The sequence below is a fragment of the Heloderma suspectum genome, chromosome 1, assembly GCF_057233095.1.
Source record: "Heloderma suspectum isolate Gila_16-S chromosome 1, 16-S_ref, whole genome shotgun sequence".
Classification (NCBI taxonomy): domain Eukaryota; kingdom Metazoa; phylum Chordata; class Lepidosauria; order Squamata; family Helodermatidae; genus Heloderma; species Heloderma suspectum.
Window position 1 is genome coordinate 239349344 of NC_139458.1, and position 21429 is coordinate 239370772.

General features: G+C 44.5%; 1 protein-coding gene across 5 annotated transcripts in view; it reads left to right on the forward strand.

Annotated features, from left to right (window-relative positions):
• Nucleotides 1–21429, forward strand: part of PHF11 (PHD finger protein 11) — a 92714-nt gene that overhangs the window by 51323 nt on the left and 19962 nt on the right. For 3 of the 5 annotated variants that reach the window (XM_084821446.1, XM_084821424.1, XM_084821438.1), the window contains 3 exons: nt 7203–7249; nt 9105–9169; nt 15734–15800. In XM_084821446.1, coding sequence (XP_084677572.1) covers nt 7203–7249; nt 9105–9169; nt 15734–15800 — 179 coding nt within the window. Of the gene's footprint in view, nt 1–7202; nt 7250–9104; nt 9170–15733; nt 15801–20809; nt 20933–21429 lie in introns of all 5 variants that reach the window. The other 2 variants (XM_084821430.1, XM_084821416.1) reach the window with 1 other exon arrangement.

Here is a 21429-nt window from a genome sequence, read left to right on the forward strand (position 1 = left end):
ATCCTAGAGGAATAAAAGAACGGGCAGAAATACTCTCAGAACCACTGTCTATTATCTTTGAGAAATTATGGAAGACAGCTGAAGTGCCAGATGACTGGAGGAGGGCTAATGTTGTTCCTATCTTCTAAAGCCATCAGTCTGTAAGCACCTCGAAAACAATGCATTGATTACTTGAAGCCAACATGGATTTGTCAAGAACAAATCCTGCCAGACTAACCTGATCTCATTTTTTGATCAGGTAACCTTCCTTGTGGACTGTGGGAATGCTGCGGACATAATTTCGACTTCAGCAAAGCTTTTGACAAAGTGTCCCATGTTATCCTTATTAGCAAACTAGCAAAATTGGGTGGGGTAGCTAATACTCAGGAAGACAGAAACAAAATTCAGAGTGATCTTAATATGCTGGAGCGCTGGGTAGAAAACAACAGAATGAAATAGGGATAAATGCCAAGTTCTGCACCTAGGAAAAAGAAACCAAATGCTCAGTTTGAAGATGGGGGATACTTGGCTCAACAATACTACAAGCGAGAAGGATCTTGGAATTGTTGTAGATCACAAGCCGAATATGAGCCAACAATGTGATACGGCTGTGAAAAAGGCAAATGCTCTTTTGGGCTGCATTCATAGAAGCATTGCTTCCGAATCACGTGAGGAACTAGTTCCCCTCTACTCAGCACTGGTTAGGCCTCATCTGGAGTACTGTGTCCCATTCTGGGGACCACACTTTAAGAAGGATTCAGACAAGCTGGAGAGGGTTCAGAGGAGGGCAGTGAAGATGATCAGTGGACAGGAAACAAAGCTGTATGGGGAAAGACTGAAAGAACTGGGCATGTTTAGCCTGCAGAAGAGAAGACTGAGGGGAGATATGATAGCACTCTTCAAGTATTTGAAAGGTTGTCACAGAGAGGAAGGCCGGGATCTCTTCTCTATCATCCCAGAGTGCAGACACGGAATAATGGGCTCACGTTACAGGAAGCCAGATTCTGGCTGAACATCAGGAAAAACTTCCTGTCTGTTAGAGCAATACAACAATAGAACCAATTACCTAGGGATATAGTGGGCTCTCTCATACCGGAGGCATTCAAGATGAAGTTGGACAGCCATCTGTCAGGGATGCTTTGACTTAGATTCCTGCATTGAGCAGGGGTTGGAGTTGATGGTCTTATAGACCTTGACCTTTGTCAAGGTCGTGGTAGGCCTGATTCTTCATCTAAGCAGCAGCTTTGCTTTTCCAATGTTTCCCACGTTCAGTCTCCCAAGCCAACCTTTTTTCGGGTCTGTCCTGGCTCAGTTCCTACTCTCTTGGAAAATAATAACGGACAGCTGGGCGTTAAATATGATCAGCCAAGGCTACATGAGAGAGTTTCGTACCCTGCCCCAGTTAGGTGTTGTTTGTGTCACCCCTCCAGTCGCTGGCCCTCCTCTTGGAGATGACCACCCTGCTCCAAAAGTGAGTAATCCAGAGAGTTCTTCCATGTCAGCCAGAAGATGGTTTCTTCTCCCAGTACTTTACCGTACCGAAACAGGACAGAGACCTCTGCTTAAGGAACTTGAGGAACTTGAACTTAAGGAACTTGAACAAATTTCTAACTCCCAGAAAATCCAGAATTATCACAATGGCTTCAATCCTTCCTCTCCTTTGAAAGGGTGTTTGGTTTGCAGCCACAGATATGAAGGACGCATATTTCCATATAACAATTGCGGAAGCTCATCAGAGGTACTTGCGTTTCATTATTGGTACTGACATGTTCCAATTTTGAGTCCTGCTCTTCAGTCTGGCAACTGCCCTGAGAGTCCTTATGGAATGCATAGCAGTTGTGCGTGTGTACCTCTGACTTCAAGACATTGTTCTACCCTTACCTAGATGATTGGCCCCTCATCTCGGACACTGAAGATTCCCTTTTTCATGCCATCAAGATTGTTCTGAACCTTCTGGGAGCATTAGGCCTGTACGTCATCAGGGAAAAGTCAACCTTGGAAGCCAACACAATGTCTCCAGTTTATAGGGGCATTGCTGAATTCGACGGTTGCTCATGCTTACCTCCCTCAAAAGTGGCAAGAGCAGTTGGTTGCCCTTGCAGAGACCTTTTACATTCAGCGGTTAGTCACTGTTCACCCTATGCAGACACTCCTGGGTCAAATGGCAGCAACGGTCACAGTTGTTCATTGGGCAAGGCTTGGGATGTGACCTTTACAGAACTGGCTGCTCTGAAACTTGGATTCCACCTCTCATGCTCGGCATTGTCACCTAAGGATTCCAGACAAAATAGCAAACTCCCTTCTGTGGTGGATGCAACCACACAACCTATGTCAGGGCGCTCCCTTCATCCAAGCATCCCCAATGTGGATATTGACAACAGAAGCTTCCCTTTTGGGATGGGGAGCTCATTGTGATCCACTTTGGATCCAGGGGACCTGTAGTGGTCTGTAGTGGAGAAGAAACATCACATAAACTGCCTAGAATTTCTCACTGTTCGGAAGATGATGCATGCATTCAAGACTTACCTTCAAGAAAGGCATGTGCAAATCCTGACCAACAATATGGTGGTGTGGCACATCAAGAAGCAAGGACACACATTCATCCAAGCTCATCAGTCCAGAGAGACATCCTTTTGTGTGCTGTTCACATTGCTGGTGAAGACAATGTTTTGGCGGACAAGCTAAGCCGGTCGTACCAATCATCCCACAAATGGCAGATGTCTACCTCCATCCTACATCATGTCTTCCTGAAATGGGGTTGGCCCACAACAGATTTGTTCATGACCCCATCGAATGCGATATGCGAGAGATTCTGCATGAGAGTGGGGATCAGTTCATTGTTGTTGGGTGACATCTTTCAACTTTGATGGCATGGGAACTGTTTTACCTATTTCCTCCATTTCCCCTTCTCTCAAGGGTGCTCCAGAAACTAGCACACGATGGAATGGACTGCATTTTGTTTTTTGTTTTTTGTTTTTTCTAATACTTTTTATTCTACTTTTATCTTTATAAATGAATCAAAGAACACAACAACATAATCATCTTCAACCTAAATCACATCAAGTCTTGTAGGTCCTCGAATATTGCTGGTATTCCTTAGTCCATAAACACCAAAAACTACATTGGAACTTGTCAGCCCTGATTCCTTCTTATTAGATAGGAGTTGTCAAAACAACTTTGAGTAGTGATTAAGCTCTGGCAGATTTGCCTCAGAGGCCAGCCCCTCTGCTGCGTTGCAGAAAGAGCTACCCTTCCAAGGCTTCATCCAGATGCTGCTCTTGCTTACCCCTTTCATTCCAGGGAAGGATGAAAAGATTTTTCAACCTTTTAAAAGCTGTTTGAGATAGCGTCTCGTGGAAACTCCGCAGAACGCCACCAGGGCAACGTTGGCTCTGACCGGAAGTCGGAATGGACTGTATTTTGATTGCTCCTTGGTGGCTGAGACAGCCCTGGTTTGCAGCCTTGCTGCATCTGTCCAAAAGACAGTTGCTACACTTTCCACAATCCTTGGATCTGATATCTCAGGATCAAGGCAGGATCTGACACCCAGATCTCAACACCCTGAAAGTCATGCCCTGGAGGATTCAGCAGTGAGTACCAGTACTTGACTCCCATTCAAGGTCCAGGCAGTTTTGGATGCTGCTCAGAAGCCGGCTACGCATTGGTCCTAAGTTTTCATCGCATTTGAAGTTTGCAAGTCTCCATGGTTTCGATCCCCATCAGGGATTGATTGAAAATGTTATTTTGTTTTTGCATCGCTTGTTTCAAAAAGGTTTAACATTTTCATCCATAATGGTTTATTTGGCAGCCCTTTCTTTTTATAGAGGCAAGTTCAAGGTTCCTCCCTCTTCAGTCAGAAACCATCAGTTCCTACAGGGCTTAAAGAATCTGGCACCTCCAGTAAGAGGTACCTCTAGTACCTCAGTGGAGTCTCTCTGTTGTTCTTTCTGCCCTTCTTTTGAGGCCCTTTGAACCTCTGACCATTATGGACCTTTGGTTGCTATCATGGAAAGTGGCTTTTTTGGTTGCTCTCATGTCCTTCAGATGCATTACTGAACTTTCTGCCTTATGGGTTGATCACCCCTATATGATTTTTCATAAAGACAAGGTTGACCTGAGACCGGACATTGACTTTTTACCAAAGGTGGTCTCTGATTTCCATGTCAACCAATCCATCTCGCTGTCAACCTTTTTCTCGGATCCTTCTTCTGACCTGAAAAGGAAGTTACATGCTCTGGATGTGAAGAGGGCATTGGCCTTTTATAAGTCATGGACAGCATCGTTCTGTAACACGCAACGATGTTCTGTTTGCTACGGTGGTCCTAAAAAGGGTCTCCCTATCTCATCTCAAAGGCTGGCCTCATGGATTGTGCAAACTATTGGTTTAGCCTATGATTTGTCAGGCTTGGAGCATCCATCTCACATCCGGGTGCATTCTACTTAAGGGGTAGACACATCTACAGCCTTTGGCAAAGGTGTGCCATTGTCAGACTTCTGTAAAGCGGCGACGTGGTCAAAACCCTTGACGTATGTAAAGCATTACAAACTGGATGTCAAGGCACATTCCAACTGTGCTTTTGGGTGAGCTGTGCTGTCATAGGTCCTGTCATGAGACACCTACCCATGACCAGTAAGTGAGCTTGTTAATCGCTCATATGTGTGATGCACAGAGAGCACGAAGAAGAAATGCACGTTGCTTACCTGTAACTGTAGTTCTTCGAGTGATCATCTGTGCATTCACACAATCCACCCACCGCCCCCACTTAGATGTCAATATCGATTTTGATGTCGGTACTGAGGTGGCCTCAAGGAACTGAGGGAATGGGCAGAACCCGTTGGGACATGTGCATGGGACAGTGGGGGAGGGTTCCCACCAAACCATTCCTCAGCTTTAGAAGTTTCCAAATGAGGCTCGGCGCAGAGCCCATATGTGTGAATGCACAGATGACCACTCAAAGAACTACAGTTACAGGTAAGCAACCTGCATTTTCCTTTCAGGTTGGTTTGGAGGGTAAGAAAGCCTCAAAGTCCACTATTTCTACATGGGTGAGGGATTACATTGTTTTGGCTTACAAGACAGCCACCCAAGGGAACCACACTGCACTCCATTAGCGGGGTGGTGCCTTCAGCAGCCAGCTCGAGTTCTCCTCTGGAAGAAATTTGCATAGCAGGAACATGGTCCTCAGTTTATAGCTTTTCAAAGCATTACAAAATTGACACCTTCACTTCTGCAGATGTGGCATTTGGGAGAACAGTGTTGCAGAAGGTAGTTTCTCCATTAGGTTTTGGTCCCTGGGGTATACTGCTCTTTTACAACCTGAAGGCTTCTAGAATGCCCTCCAGAATTGGAGGATAAAAGGAAATTGCTTACTATTACTCTTCTCTATGATTCACAGAGGGCATTCCACCCCCACCCCACCCCACCCTTGTCCATGGGACTTGCATATGCAAACATTTCTTTCTTCAGAATATTCATTCATGCATGCATTACATTTCTACACTGGCCAATAGCCAAAGCTCTCTAATTCGCTCACAAAAATTAAAACCCTAAGATATAATATGATAAAATATAATATAAAACCTTTAAAGTTTAAAACAAAATAAAACCAGAGTAAAATCCAGCAGCAGGGAAATATCTGTAAACACAATCACACAAATTAAAAACCAAAACTGAAGAACTACAAAGCCTGGGAAAATAAAAAGGTATTTGCTTGGTGCTGAAAAGACCACAGTGTAGGCACCAGGCAAGCCTCTCTGTGGAGGGTGCCACCATCAAAAAGGCCTTCCTTAGTAGCCACCTGCCTCACCTCATTTGGTGGGGGTCCCCAGAGGCGTATATGATAGCATTGTAATTTGTTATTATTTTGTTGGTGAACATTCCACTCCACTTATTCGCACAGCTTGCCAAGCACTCGTGAGTCATTCTTCCTTGCAGGTTTTGAACCAGGGCACATGGAACCCTGTTCTTCTTGGATGAACACTTTTTTCACTGATTCATGTTGCCTTTATATTTGTTTTGTTGTTGTTGTTCAGTCGTTCAGTCGTGTCCGACTCTTCGTGACCCCATGGACCATAGCACGCCAGGCCTTCCTGTCCTGCGCTCTCTCCCGGAGCGTGCTCAAGTTCATATTCATTGCATCGGTGATGCTATCTAGCCATCTCATCCTCTGCCGTCCCCTTCTACTTTTGCCTTCAGTCTTTCCCAGCATCAGGGTCTTTTCCAGAGAGTTTTCTCTTCGCATTAGGTGGCCAAAATAGTTGAGCTTCAGCTTCAGTATCTGTCCTTCCAATGAGCACTCAGGGTTGATTTCCTTTAGGATGGACTGATTTGACCTCCTTGCAGTCCAGGGGACTCATAAGAGTCTTCTCCAGCACCACAGTTCGAAAGCATCCATTCTTCGGCGCTCAGCCTTCCTTATAGTCCAGCTCTCACAGCCATACGTTACTACTGGGAAAACCATAGCTTTGATTAGACGGACCTTTGTCGGCAAGGTGATGTCTCTGCTTCTTACTATGCTGTCTAGGTTGGCCATAGCTTTCCTCCCAAGGAGCAAGCGTCTTTTAATTTCATGGCTACAGTCACCGTCTGCGGTGATCTTGGAGCCCAAGAAAGTAACATCTGTCACTGCTTCCATTTCGTCCCCTTCTATATGCCAGGAAGTGATAGGGCAGATGCCATGATCTTTGTTTTTTTAATGTTGACAGCTTTTGCACTCTCCTCTTTCACCCTCAACAAGAGGCTGTTGAGATCCTCTTCGCTTTCTGCCATTAGGGTGGTATCGTCTGCATATCAGAGGTTGTTGATAATTCTCCCGGCAATCTTAATTCCGACCTCTGATTCATCCAACCCGGCATTTCTCATGATGTACTCTGCATATAAGTTAAATAAGCAGGGTGACAATATGCAGCCTTGTCGTACTCCTTTCCCAATTTTGAACCACTCGGTTGTTCCATGTCTGGTTCTGACTGTTGCTTCTTGACCCTCGTACAGGTTTCTCAGGGGACAGGTAAGGTGGTCTGGTACTCCCAACACTTGAAGAATTTGCCACAGTTTGTTGTGATCCACACAATCAAAGGCTTTAGCGTAGTCAATGAAGCAGAAATAGAGGTTTTTCTGGAATTCTCTTGCTTTCTCCATTATGCAGCGAATGTTGGCGATTTGAATTCATTTAGCTCTGTGTTAATGCAATTTCATTTCTCTCAATATTTCTCCATTGCGTTAGAGTGTTCTGTCCAAACCACGACCCAGTCAAGAAGACCAGTTTTTATGGTGAGTTTCTTCTCATGGCATGGCTGTTCACATTTGTTTCTACTTCTAGCAAAGGATCAGTAACTATTTTGAAGCACAAAACAGAGTCTTTAGGGTAATGGAATCATAACTGCAATATTCGTTGGTGGTTGACAGCAATATAGATGTCCCTGCCAGCCTGTCTCATAGGTATGAGATATTTTGATTCCTGTTGCTCTCCAGGAAGGGGGGTCTATAGAGCCTATAGATAGAGCCTATTTGCTCTGTCTCTGCCACTATATTTCAGTTGTGTTTTGTATACTTTCTGATTTTTCTGCCATGCCTCAAATCCTCATTTTGAGCAGATGTATTACTGGAGTCTTGTGTGTACCCATTCCCCACTATTGAAACCATATATCACACAACTGTGTAAAGTGTTATATCGTGTCCCCAAAACCAATGTAATATTTTAATCAACACCCATAAACCACTTAAGAGAACCACAAAATACGAACTAAAACTTAACTGAGCTAGTTTTGTTGGAGGCAAGACATCAGAGGAAGTGGTTGGTTTGGGTCAGTACTGTCTTCTCCAATTCAAGTTCAGTGTGGAAATGTTTTCATTGGTGGCCTCTCATCACGGGCCCAGCAAATATTATTTACCTAACGTATCTTTTCTGTCTAGGTCTTCAAAAACCACAAAACCCCAACCCTTCCTACCCTTGTGCTCCCACCAGCAGCTTGCCGATAATTTCCTTTTCTCAGAGTGCTCTTAGTGTTGATGGCAGCTGACATTATTCCTGATTATCCCAGGAATGACCAGATAGTGCCCGAGACACAGAAGATTACTTATTGTCTCATAAGGGAGCCATACAAATTGTCCATGAGTGAGCTTGATATTCCTATCCACAGCCTCTCTGAAGCCACAACAAAAGATGTTTGCTCATTCTTGTTTCTGCTCCCAGTCTCAGATGAAACAATGTAATGCACCTCATTAGAAATCCACAGGGATTAGAAACAAGTGTCATAGGTTGAAGACAAGTCTTTTTTTGAATAGTACCTGCACCAACTCATTCTGATTTGGCCCATGATTTGGGAGGGTGGTGCTGCACCCTGCTTGTGGGCTTCCCAGAGGCATCTGGTTGGGAACAGAAGGCTGGACTAGAGAGGCTTTTGGTCTGATCCAGCAGGGCTTTTCTATTTTCTTATGTTTTTTTGTTACATCATAGGCAATTATGGAGTAGTGCTGTTCAAAGATCACTGGGAAGAGTTTTAGGCACCTGCCTCATGACTTGATTGTCAGAGAGTCTCAGTGTGGATGTAGTGTATTCTATGGCAGAAAAGGTGAAATGGTAGCATGATATTTTTAAAGAACCCAGTTGATGAGGGTTTTTTAGATTGATGAGTAAGAGCATTAGGTTGACATGCCTCCTAAGAGTTTAGAGAAGAAGAAGGAACTTGGAAGCCAGTATACCAGGACACTCTTAAGCTGCAATGACAATATAATCAAGATCCAAGGAGTAGGACTTGTAAACAAAGTGGTTAAACTACTTTTGAAAATGTGCATGCAAATGTACATGCAATTTAATGAATGTGAAAAGGGAGAGGTGTGTTTTGTAGTGTGTGAAAACTCCCTAAATCTCAGTTTTGCATTTATATGGATTTGTTAGGTGGCTCTGCACCCTTACTATCATAACTCTTAAGAGAAATTTAAAGGAAATATTTCTAACATGCTCTGTCAATTAGAACTAGTTGTATGTTACTTTGCTTGAATAAGCCCTTCTGAAATGTCAAGAGCTGGTGGGGTTCTGGTCTGTTTTTATAAAATGCCTTGCGTTAACTTAGTGAAGTACTATAAGAAATTGTATGATAAAGTGTATGTTGACTTTGATTTCTAGATGAAGACAATAAGAGGGGGAGGCCCCCAATCCTAATGAAATCATCCTCCACTAGAAAAAAAATGGTAATGAAGAGCTAAACACTTGCTGCCTTTTCAGTGCTTAAGTCCTCCGGTAAGGCACCTCCAAGACCTTTAAGAGGCCATGTTTTGCACCAGCTTCCTCACTACATCAAGCATACATGGCCTCGCATGTGACTTTCAAAGTCTTGTAAGGAAGAGTTCTAAATTATATTCTTAGGGTATCCAAAATAGAGTTAGTTTTTGTTTTGTTTTGACCTATGTTACTTTCTGACTGTAATACTAGTATTGCTGCTACATAACATTTTGTCTAGTTCTAGCAATATGTTTGGTGCTGAATTTATGGAAATAAAAGATACTAAGGTTGATATGACTAAGGCTGCAATCCTAAGCATCCTAGCTTGGGAATAAGCCCCATTGATCTCAGTGGCAATTACTTCTGAGTAGACATATATAGGATTGTGCTGTAAGTGGCAGTTGCTACCATTATGATTTGTATTACTCATTTATACAGTCTAAAAAGACTGTATATGTTGATATATCAATAAAACATTTAAAGGACCTTCCAGAAATACCTTCATGATATAAAATAATCTGGGGAAGGTTTGGCCGAAGTTTTAATTTAATTTGATTTAAAATATTTTTATACTACCCAGTAACCAAGTTTCCTAAGCCTATCACACATTATACACTAATACATGTAAAAACCCCAACCCCAACTGATGTTTCTGTCAGGCCAAATCAGCTTCAATTTGGAATTGAAAAGTTGCCTGTATTTGTCTGTGCATGTGTACTTTGCCCTTACCCCACCAGCTGCTTTTCTTTCACAGTGTCCCATCACTTCTCCATCTCACTGTGGGAATTCCCAGTGCAATGCAAATATGATTCTGAAACCCCATGTGGGGGTGGGGGGTGGGAGAGCACCCCTTGCTCTGTACCTCTCCACTCCAAATTGTTCCTTATCAAAGCCCCTGTACATTAATAGAAGTGGTGATCAGAATGTTATGTCATGCATTTCTGTCTAATATGCTGGTTCAGCCCTGTACACCAAACATTCCATATGTCTGAGAGTTGCAGACAATTTGGCCTTCAGCCTCCACAGCACTGCATCTTTGGTTCTGTTTCTGTTTCACTTCCCACAGTCCATGCTGTCCTTCTTCATAGCCTCTACCCTGATCTAGAATAACTGTAAGAATATTTTTTTAATTAAACTGCTCCAGAAACACTGTTTCTTTCCTCCATGCAGTGTCTGACCTTATCATTGCTCGTCTAAAAAAGCAATCCTATGGCCCCTAGACAGCATCGGGGGCGGGGGGGGGGGGGAATAGGATTTTTCAGATTCCTGGATCCGAGGCTGGGTGGAGACAGCACTCCAACCTGGGACCCAGGAGTCCAAGCTCCCGTCCCCCTCGCAGCCAGCACGGAGAGAACCATGCTGGCTGCCTCTGTGAGCTCCCAAATGTGAGTTCAGAGAAGAGGGAAAGGAGGCTGTTGTGTGGGCGGGGAGGGGAGGAGACTGGGGCAGCCAGTTTACAAAGAATCCCACGGCCTAGTCCCATCCTAGCCTCCTTCCCTCCTGCTCTGCGGAGCCTCAGCTAGAAGGGCAAAATCACCCATCTAGCGAAAATGCAGGGCAAGAAGAGCTCCAAGGCGATCGTCACCTTCACATTCCTCCCGCCCTGCATAGGATGCCCAGCAGTCTCCAAGTTTGGAGGCTGGTGTGCATCCAAATAGGTTTGAGCCCTAAGTCTCCTGCAGTACTTACTTGTGGTCATTAGGAACATTGCCCTACAAAGCCCAGGAGATCTTGGTGTGCGACCATTGCCACATTCTCACAGACTTTCTGTAGTCTCAGTGCATAGCTGCAAATGAAGCTGCCCTGAGCACTATATTTCTGCAAGCCTGACAATCTTTTAAAGATACTATATCTTCACACCAAACTACAATTCCTGGGATTTCTTGGAAGGAAGCTGGACTACTCCTTCCCTCCCAAGAATAGTGGTCTTTTCACAAGCTATTTAAATATGTAGTATAGATATGCCCTTCATGCATGCGCACACACACGCACCGTTGTGAACAAAATGATTGCAACTCCATTTGATGGTGGAATGAATAAGCTTCCAGTCTATTTTGTTTTGTTTTTCTGGATTAAACACCAGAAAATATGCTTACTTATAAGTTGCAGTGAAGATCCGTACTTCATGTGTTAAAACAGTGAACAAAGGAATTTGGATTTTTTTAAATAGCATTCCTTCCTCAGTCTTTGTGCAGTTCCAAGTATGAGTTTTTTGCCTGTGCAGAACAAATTCCATGGACTTTCTAGAGCAGGGCTGAGCAACTTGTGTCGCTCCAGATGTTTTGGACTTCAGTTTGCATCAACCCTAGCCAGCATAGCCAATGGTAAGCCATCATGGGAGTTGTAGACCAAAACATCTGGAGCGCCACAACTTGCCCACCTGGTCCTAGAGCAATAGTGACGGATATGACACGCCTGCCCCTCACCCTGAGACTTGACTCCATATTTGCCTCAAGAGGCAGGGAAGTGCATCCTTTTTCTGATTGCCGAGACAGCAGCATCTCTGTAGACTTTCTCTGAGGGAATCTGTCCTTGGCGAGCTCTCTTAACTCATTTTCTCCTTAGCTAAGGAACATCCTTTGGTTTGACTGGTACTTCTATAGTGCCAGCACCTATGACACAGTGGATCTCATTTAGAAATTGTTGTTAATATGATGACAAAGTACCCATAGCCACAACCACTGACCCGTCCGTTTTGGAGACAGATACTAAGTTCACTCCTCTCCAAAAATAAGCCCAGAAAAATAATTCATACCAACTTAAGAATATTACTTTGGGAAAGAGGCCAGACAGCTGTGATGATGATGATATGATGATTGATTTCATTTCTGTCCCATGTTTCAGTCGAGAAGGATCCTGCTTACATAAAATACATTTACATTAGGGCAGCTTCTCCTGCCTCTTGACACATAGCATCACTCTGGGATAGTACATTCTCCCCCTCCTTGCCTTCCTCATTGGGCTGCTGTGGCTGGTCCCATCTCCTTTCGTCCCCTCTCAGTCCCCAGCCGCTACCAACTGGGTGGTCTATTCCTTGGTTGCATCTGCCCTTCCTTCAAAGACTGGAGGCCTTTTCACTGACCACAGGCAGAGAGGGAGGAGCTAAGTGGAGCAGCTGGCCTCATATGAGCTGCTGAGCAATGGCAATGGGATGTCTAATGCCTTCCAAGGCCACCCACATTTATCCACCCCTCTGTTCCAGTGATCCACACTTTGCTTTGCATCACCGCTGGCTCCATCAACCTGTGACCCTGGTGCTTGACCACCTTTCAGAGGTTTGGTACCTAAACACTTCCTGCCAACCAAACTGCCTATGGCCTGGTGACCATAATGTTTGGTATCAGAGCCATGACTCTTTGGCCTGATCTGGGGATGCGGATTCTCATCCAGTATCAAAAGAAGATGAAGCAGCAGCTTCATGCTGATGATCCTTGCTATCAGACTACATAGCCAACTCTAAAAAGCCCTAGCTCAGGCCCAGTCATTGGCACCTTTGCCAGTACTATCAGCCTGCACAAATCAAGTCTGCTGCAAATGCCCAGCCTCCTACCCCAACTCCCTATCTTGATGCCCTTACACCTTATGCTTGAACTGAGCATATCCTCAATAACTTCCAGCAGCAGATCCTACTTCCTAAAACAGCACCCCGAGGCCACAGCATTTCTTCAGACATTCATGCTGTGGGTTCAGTAGTACCACCTCTTTTACTTCCCCTCTTATTCCACACTGCCCCACAGCCTCTGTTGATCAGTTCCCATTGAGTCTTCCGTATTTTTGGCTTTCCAATTAAGACTTGTCACTCTGACTGCGAGTGTGATCACTTGGAAAATTATTGTCCTGATTCACCACCCAGAGGCTGGTGTTCATTAGCTACAGCATATGTACTCTCTTCTGGGGCCTTCATCTCGATGCCCCCACTCTCAAATTCCCTGGTATCATTGGGGCCTCCACCTACTTAACTACTTCCAGTGAGCTTAGTGGCCCCGACGCTGTGTAATGTATCAACCCCAGCTTGGGAACTCCAGCAGCCTCCAAGGCCTTCACTTTCTGGGTTCCACTGGGAGCTCATGATACTGGTACCTATGCCTATAATGACTTCTGCCACACCTCTTTTTACTATGGTGTTGGGCTCCTTAGCCCCCAATTTAGTCCATCTTGTGCCTCCACCCAATGCCTCAACACACCCAGTCTTTCCACTCAAACAGGGCTTCAACCAAACTTTGGATTCTGACCCTGATGGAGGGGTGAGTCTCAGATGCAGGAGAATTTGCTTCAGAGGTCCCAGTCAGGCTCCAAAGTCATCACCTCATCACATTGTAGGAGAGCCCTAACACACTTTCTCCAGTGAAGATCCCCCAGCTTTATTCAGCATGGGCCATCAGCATGGCTTGGTCATTGGGCTCGGAAATCCAGAAGTCAAGTTCTTTTGTAAATGCTCATGTATTTTGCTTGGTTGAATCAGGTCCTGTGTAGCTCTTCCAGTTCTGCCAGCCTTCTTCCTGTGGCTGCATACACTTGGCACAAGCAGTATTCCACAATGCCAGACTGTAAGAGTCTCGAAAATATTCAAGACTCTTCCGTTCAGCATGAAAGCCGTATTTTTCTGCATCCCACTCCTAACTCGTTGGTTGTGAAAACGAAGGTCACCTGACAGCCCTATTCCGCTCCTGAAAAGGGAGGTGGAAATACCAAAGCTATTAAGTTCTACTCTGCTGTGGCGATCTCACCACGCACGTGGCATGTATGGCCCTTCATCAGGATTTTCCAGGAGGAGATTGAAAAGGGTGGATATCTTCTCCCATGGACAGTCAAAGCAAAGGAATTGCCCAAGTATTCTCGGCTGAAGCCTTCTGTTTGCAAAATTGACGGTGCCGCATGGCTGACGGTTGCCCCGGACTGTGGCTCCACTGCTCTTCGTTGACGTCTCCGGCTTTGCGCAAATGCCTGGCTCCCAGAGACCAGACCTTGGGTAGAAGACCTGCCCTTTGGTTGAAAGGGGCTCTCCAGCATTCGGACTGGTGCCACCTTGGAAAGGCTTAAGGGGACCAAGCACCCTATGAAGCACTGTGCTCTGGCCATACAAGTTAGGCCTGACGCGGCCTTTGGCAAGCTGACTTACCTGAAGGGGGGTTCTGGCACCCTCAGCAGAAGGGGCTGTGAGAGACCTGCCAATCCCCCATGTGCATGTAGGCCTAGAGACCATGCAGGAGAAAGCCAGGCTGTTACCTGCAACTTGCATTCTTCAGACGGTCATCTGTGCAGTTACATAACCTACCCTTCTTCCCTTTTACATGTGTCTCTCATTTTCAGGGAGGATGATTTTCACTGCAATTAAAAAAGGATCTGAGGGCCAAAGTGAATATCTCTCTGTTTAAGGCATGTGCAGAAAGTCAAATCTCTCTCTTCAAGCAGAATGGGGCAGGAGGGCCAGTTCCTTCCCTAGAGTGCTGGAAGTTTGTTCTGTGCAGGCATAGAGCCCATGTGTGAGAGTGCATAGAGGACCGCACAAAGACTGTCAATAAGCAATCTGTCTTGGTTGTAACTGCTACTGCTTTTCTCCTCATATTTATCTTTTAAAAAAACTTATTATGATGGTGATTAGACTCAAGAGATTAGACTCTTCAACCTAGACTGGGGAGACCCAAGTTCAAATCCCCACTCACCTACAAAGCTTGCCGGGTGACCTTGGTCCAGTCACTACCTCTCAGCCTAACCTACCTCACAAACAGATAAAGCTGGGAGTGGTGAAGAACCATATGTGTCACCTTGAGCTCCTTAGTGAAAGAAGGACGCTGCATTAGTGGAAACCAACACCTGTGCTACATAAATAGTGCTCGCTAGGACAACACGTTTCCCAGGAAGCCTGTCACACTAGCAAGTGCTATTGGTGCTGTACAAGTGTTGGTTTCTGCTAGCACAATATCAGTGGTACCAGTGGATCCTTCCCAACCTGGTGTTTTCCAGATGTTTTGGGCAACAACTCCCTTTAGCCCCAGCCAGCATGGACAATAGTAAAGGATTTGGGGAGTTGTAGTCCAAAACATCTCAAAGGCACCAGGGGTAGTATCCTCTTGTGCCAAGCGCTTGTAGGATCCACCACTTGTGCAACAGGGCTTTTGCAGTTCTAAAAATAACCTGAAACGAGCAGGAATTCTTGCTTCCAGAATGGGGCAGGTCAGCAGAGCTCTCAGAAGGGAGCTCCACTGACCTTTCCCAATCCTGAAACGAGCATTTGTACTTCTCCCCAGGGCTGTTTTTAGGAGTGCAAAAGTCCCATTGCACAAGAAGTAGGTCCCATGAGCACAACAGAAACAGCAGGGGTGAAGTGGCCATGTTGGATCCTGCCCCAGGTTGCCTACCCTTAATACAAATACAATAAAAATAAATACTTGAGAGAATATTTAGAGAAATTGAGATTAACTTTGTTAAAAAATGAATGGAAAGAAGGGGTTAGAACTGGAAAATATGAGCATTGCCATTAGTACACTGAACAATACAAATAATTATGCAATTTTTAAAAAAAAAATTTACAGGGTGATAAGGCAAAAGTTGCAGAAGAGAACCTACAAGTCCTCAGGAAAAAACATGACCGACATAAAGGTATGTCTGATGGTTGCTAGGGTTTCTAGTAGCCTTTTTTACAGCTCTGTGCAATGAACAATGTGATGCCAAATAGACAGGTGTCTGTTATCATCAGCTTTCTTAGTAATTAATTTCTGCACTGATGAATAATGTGGAGACTATTTCCCATCTTAACTCTCACCTGTTATGCTTAGATTCATGCTTAGATATTTGGCCAAAATCTTCTAGAAACCTCCACACCAAACACATTGGGGCTGGACCCAGAGTATTTCTCCTGCTGGTTCTGCTCCGAATGCTCCTGCTGGCAGAAAGGGGGTGATGTGATTTGTGCTGATTCTCCCCTGCCTCTGCAGCCTCCAGCACCACCTTCCCCACTGTTCTAGAATGTCCCCCAGCCTTCCTCAGGAGATTGTAAAAGGATGCAGGGAGAGTGGGGAATCAGTGAAGAGCGCCTCCTCCCCTGTTCAGCCAGCAGCAGAGCTCCCTTCAGTCAACGAGAGGCTTTTGCTGGATCCCACACAATAGCCTTAACATCATTGTCCTCTTCTCAGAACTGTCCCTAACTGGGTCCTGGACAAATCTGGATGTCCCCAGACCTTTTGATATAATTGTTTATGGGAGTCTTCAGCTTTGAGTAATACTCACTTTCACTGGTTTGGATAATCCATTGGGTTTAATTTCTACCACTGTTTCTTACAGAAAATAATGCAAACTACCAGTTTAGACCATTGTTTTAAGATTGTTTTGTTAATAGACCATTGTTTTATAGGTTATGCTATTCTACTAGCCCATCCAATTTTACAGGTGGATGAGGGGGAAGGGACGGAAAGTTCCAGGCAGTTTTCCAAGCGCCATTTAGCACAATCCCATACCCCTACTCCAGGCCCAAGCATGGAGAAATTGGTCTAACCTACCTGGCCTGATCTAAACAGGGAATTTACTGACATGCTACTGTACCCCACACATGGGCATGACACATGACGTTACCCCCAGCTTGTATCAGATCCAGATTTTCTTGCCATAAAAACCGCATTTTTGCAAAGTGCCTTGGTGACACATTTTCCCTGTATTGCGACCTCCTTGCATTTTAAGACTCAGTGTGTCCTAAAGGTGTAGTACTACTGGGGGGGCAGGGGAGGAGGAGAACAGAAATTTGTGTCAGGGAAGATTGGACCCAAGGAGAGGAGTTAACCCCTTCATCTTGGTCAACCTTCTGCTGACCAAGATAGGGTGTTTTGACTTTTTAAGTAGTGTTCACTAATGAGGCTTACTCCTGAGAAAGTTGCTTTTGGGATCACTTAAATAATTCCACTCCTCCACACAATCACATCTGCATAAGGAAGGAAACTCGTTGATGTCCCAGTTAACCCTTCCCTATTGGCTTCACCCTCCCCTAACCAAGATTGGATGTTCGTTTGTTTTTAAAAATAGTGTTTGCTAATGATACTTACTCCTGAGAAAGTCAGGAAGTTGCTTTTGGGATGACTTAAAAAAAAAACCCAAACTCCTCCTTAATGGATGTTAAAAAAAGGGGGGGGGGAGAAAACTTGGTGATTTCCTGAGACTGCCTACATAGACAAATAAATGTGGTTTAAGATTACACGTTTGCCTTGCAAAGGCAAGATTTATATCAAGTCTACACTGAATTAATTGACCATGTGTGCCATAGGAAGAGTAGATGTGAATTCAAGAAAATGTGTTTTTAAACTGCATCAGCACTGGAAGGCACCTCTGTGGAGAATGGGTCCTGTCATTGTACCTCAGGGTGGGGGAGAGAGGGGACTGCTTCTTAAAACCATCTATCATTGAGACCATAGTCATGAGTGAAAGCAAGGACACAGAATGTTTTCCAAAACTGGTCCTGCGTCCAACCTCCATCTCCAGGCCCTGAGAACTTTTCCTTCCTTCCAACCTAGAAACTTCAGAATAAGGGGAAAGGCCTTCCCTCTTCCCCTGCCATGAATTCTGCTCAGATGATTGGAAATATCCAGTTTTCCATACAACCATGAAGCAGAAAAGGGAGAAGGAATACTGGTCCTGGTATCCCTATTGGTTCATTGTCAGAATTTGTCCTGGTATCCCTATTGGTTCATTGTCAGGTGGGCAAATTTTGCCCGATTGCAGTTTGTGTCCAAGTACAGCACAATAATTTTCTTCTCCATAGAAATGAATAACAGCCATTAATTTATAAAGAAGAAAATAAGAACTACACACAAGGACTCAATTGTCATTGAGATGTCCTGTCCTTCAACCCTAGCCATTACGCATCAACCCTATTCCTGTTTACTTAACGTCTTAACCCCATTCTGGTTCTGTTCCTTGGCCTCTCTAAAGTGCTAAGATGGTGGGACAAATATAGGGAACTAGGTTCTGAAATATAAATAAGAGTCCCCTAAAAATAATTCAGAGATGGGAGATAAGGCAAAGAGGAGGAAATTATTTCTTCTTATACCCTTCATCTCCATCCCCCACCTTCACTTCCTCATCCAGTCCAACTGTGAAAGCAGCCTTCTGTGCTTGATCATGGATTGGCTCAGGAACTACAGGCCTGAACTACTTCTAAATACAGATGTGGTCTAACTGCAATGCGTTATCTTCAGTAGAATGTGCACATGGTATTTTGGATTACCCCCTCTGTTTAAACTATCCTTTGGACTCAGAGGAGGCATGCCAATTGCCCCCCTGTCCATAATCCCTTTAACTGTAAAGAGCAGTCCCCTTTACAGTAAACAGTCCTTTGTTGATAATAAAGATGGGATTAGAGAATATGTACGTTAGGGGCTGCATTCGCTGAGCTGATCCTCCGTCTAGCTCCCAACACTGGTAGATGAGGTGGGATGTGTGCAGATTATTCTGGGTTGCCAACAGTTGCTGGCAGCATGAGGGCACTGTACAGACACAGCCCTTGATCCCTAGCATTTTTTGGAAAGGTCAAGGCAGCTTTTTTTTAAAGCAGGATTTCAGCGTCCCTCCTGTCTGTAACAACCCCCTTAAGCCCTGTTTCTTTACTGGTTTTGGCATGCAGCATGTCTACCTGAGGGCCACTCATTTTACAGATAGGGGCAATGATGTACTCTAAGTGCATCCTTCAGGCTAGCAGTGCTTGGTTCCATTAATGGAGGGACTCATTACATTGCACCTGCAGAAATCAGGTTTGAACAGTGAGGATCTTTCTAGGGAGAGTCTAGGATTTACCGTTCTTGAGGAAAGTGATGGAGTGGATGGTGACATTGCAACTCCAGGAATTTTAGTATGGCACACAGTTCTTTGTTCCATTCTGGTCAGATAGTGGAGGACAGACATTTGTACTGCTCTTAGTGGACAATCTTCATCTGAGGACATAGATAGGAGTAAAGTTTCCCTATGAATTTTCTTGGATATATCAGTGGTATTAGGTCCAGCGGGTTATTATGATCTGCTTCAGAGGAAGGGCTGGCCCCAAGTTCAGTCTCGAGCATCTCCAGGTATGACTAGGAAAGAGCCCTGTCCGAAACCCTGGAAAGACCCTGTCAGTCAGTGCAGACAACACAGAGCTAGACGGACCAATGGTGCGACTCCGCATAAGGCGGCCTCCGTCGCATACTGCCTTCAGCAGCAGTACTCTGCTGGCTCTGCTCCTTTCTCTTCAGGCAAACCCAGATTGTTGGGATTTTTCTTCCACCCCTGGGATTGATGCTGTAGAATGCTCATGAGCTTGACCTTATTTCCCACTATATACAAAGCCACTAGTAGCTAGTCTTCCAATATCCAACTTTGAATTGATTAGTGTTATTGAGTTCAGGTTGTCTTCATTATTGTGAATTATTTTTTCACCTAAGTGGCACCTAATGGATGACCAGAGACTTACCAAAGGGCTGAACAGCTGAACTTCACTCTCCAACCTATGGGGTGTCATGCCCACCAGTTTGAGTGAAGGACTGAGACAGCTAATAGCAGTTTTTTATTTTGAATTTGGGCACAGGCAAGCAGAGAGCTAAGAGTTTTCAGCTGAAGTTGACTGAAACAGCTGCTCTCCGAGAATCCTGTACAGCAAAGGAGGGCTGCTTGTGGTCCTCCAGATGATTTGGCCTATTACTCCCACCAGCCCTAGCCAACATAGTGATGGGAGCTGTAGGACAAAACATCTGGAGGGCCACAAGTTGCCCACCCTTGCTCCACAGGATCAGCAGTTGTGTTGCCTGCTTTAGAAGTCACATACAAATATACAAGCAGATGCAATAAAGCAAGGCCAATTTGAGACCATACGGTATCCTTTTATTTCATTTGTAAACAAACATCCATATGCTAATATACTGCCAAAAACATGTTTTGGAGAGACTCTTTCATCCTTTCACATGCATATTATAATTTTTACATGAGATGGAGAATTACAATTACTGACCAGATGTGAACTGTGAAAACTATATTTATACCTAGGTAATCTGGTGTGTGTTGTATGTTAATGATTATTTGTACTGAAAAATCAGTAAAGGATATTGATCAAAAAAAGAAAGAAAACAGAATGATACAGGAAAGCAGACTATATATTTCTTCTTACTTTGAACATTGTTACTTTTCCAGCTTTACTTTATCATAACTGCTATAACAATCATCACAAAATGAAGGTGTGAACATTTTTCATGTCCTTATTGCAAAATATACTCTAGCTGTAAAACAAAAAACAAAACAACTATTTCGGTTTTGTTCACTTGTCTCTCTTGATGGGTGTGTCCCAATACAGAGGAGAATAAAACTATGCCCTTGCAGAAATTCAGAAGATTCTGTTGTTAAGATTCTGTTTTAAGTCATTGCCCTCAGATGAATGATAGGAAGCAGCACAGAGAAAGAGGCTGGGGTGGGATTTCTTTGTAATATCTTCCTAACTTTAATAGCTAACTTTACTAAGAATATAAGAAGAGCCATGCTGGGTCACACCAGCTTGACGCTGGGCAAACAAATTGTTGCTGTTACTGGAAAGAGCTTCCCAATGCCAATAGGAACTGAGCTAAAAAACGGTTTGAAATAAGGGTATATTTCTCTCTCAACAGTAAGGATAGACTTTTTAAGGAAGTGTAAGCAGGCTGGACTTCTTGATGAAATCTTTGAGGAAATGTTAGACACTCTTCACCTGGCACAGGAAAAGCTGATGGATGACAACACTTCAGAAGCAGGTACTGTAAAGTGTTTGAAATTCACAACTGTGCCAGCTGTGGGTTAGCTGCTGATCTGAGCTTTTGGTCCATGTCCGGTTCAGAGAATGCCTCGGTAGGATTTCCCTTCTTCTTTGTAGTCTCTGTGACACACGTATATGGGGTTCTATGCCTGTGCAGGGCAATGTTCAGAACATTCTAGAGCTGAGCAGAGTTTTGGCAGGAGCCTGGCCCCTCTCTCCTCTGTGCACGCTCCTAGGCATGGCTCCTGCCTTCCCGCTCAGTTCCTTTTCATCCGCCTCAGCTATAGCAGCATCTGGGATGTTCTCTAATCTTATCGACTTCTCCTCAGATGTAGGCTGCCTTCTGGTCTGCTGTGGAGACTTTTTTTCTTTTTCTTATCTTGTTTTCTCAGTTCTTCTCGCTGTTAGTTTTGTATTTTATTTCTTTACGTAGTCAGATTTTCCTGGGGGCTTATGGCCTCCAAGACCCTCTTTAAACAGTACACAAGGTGTGGC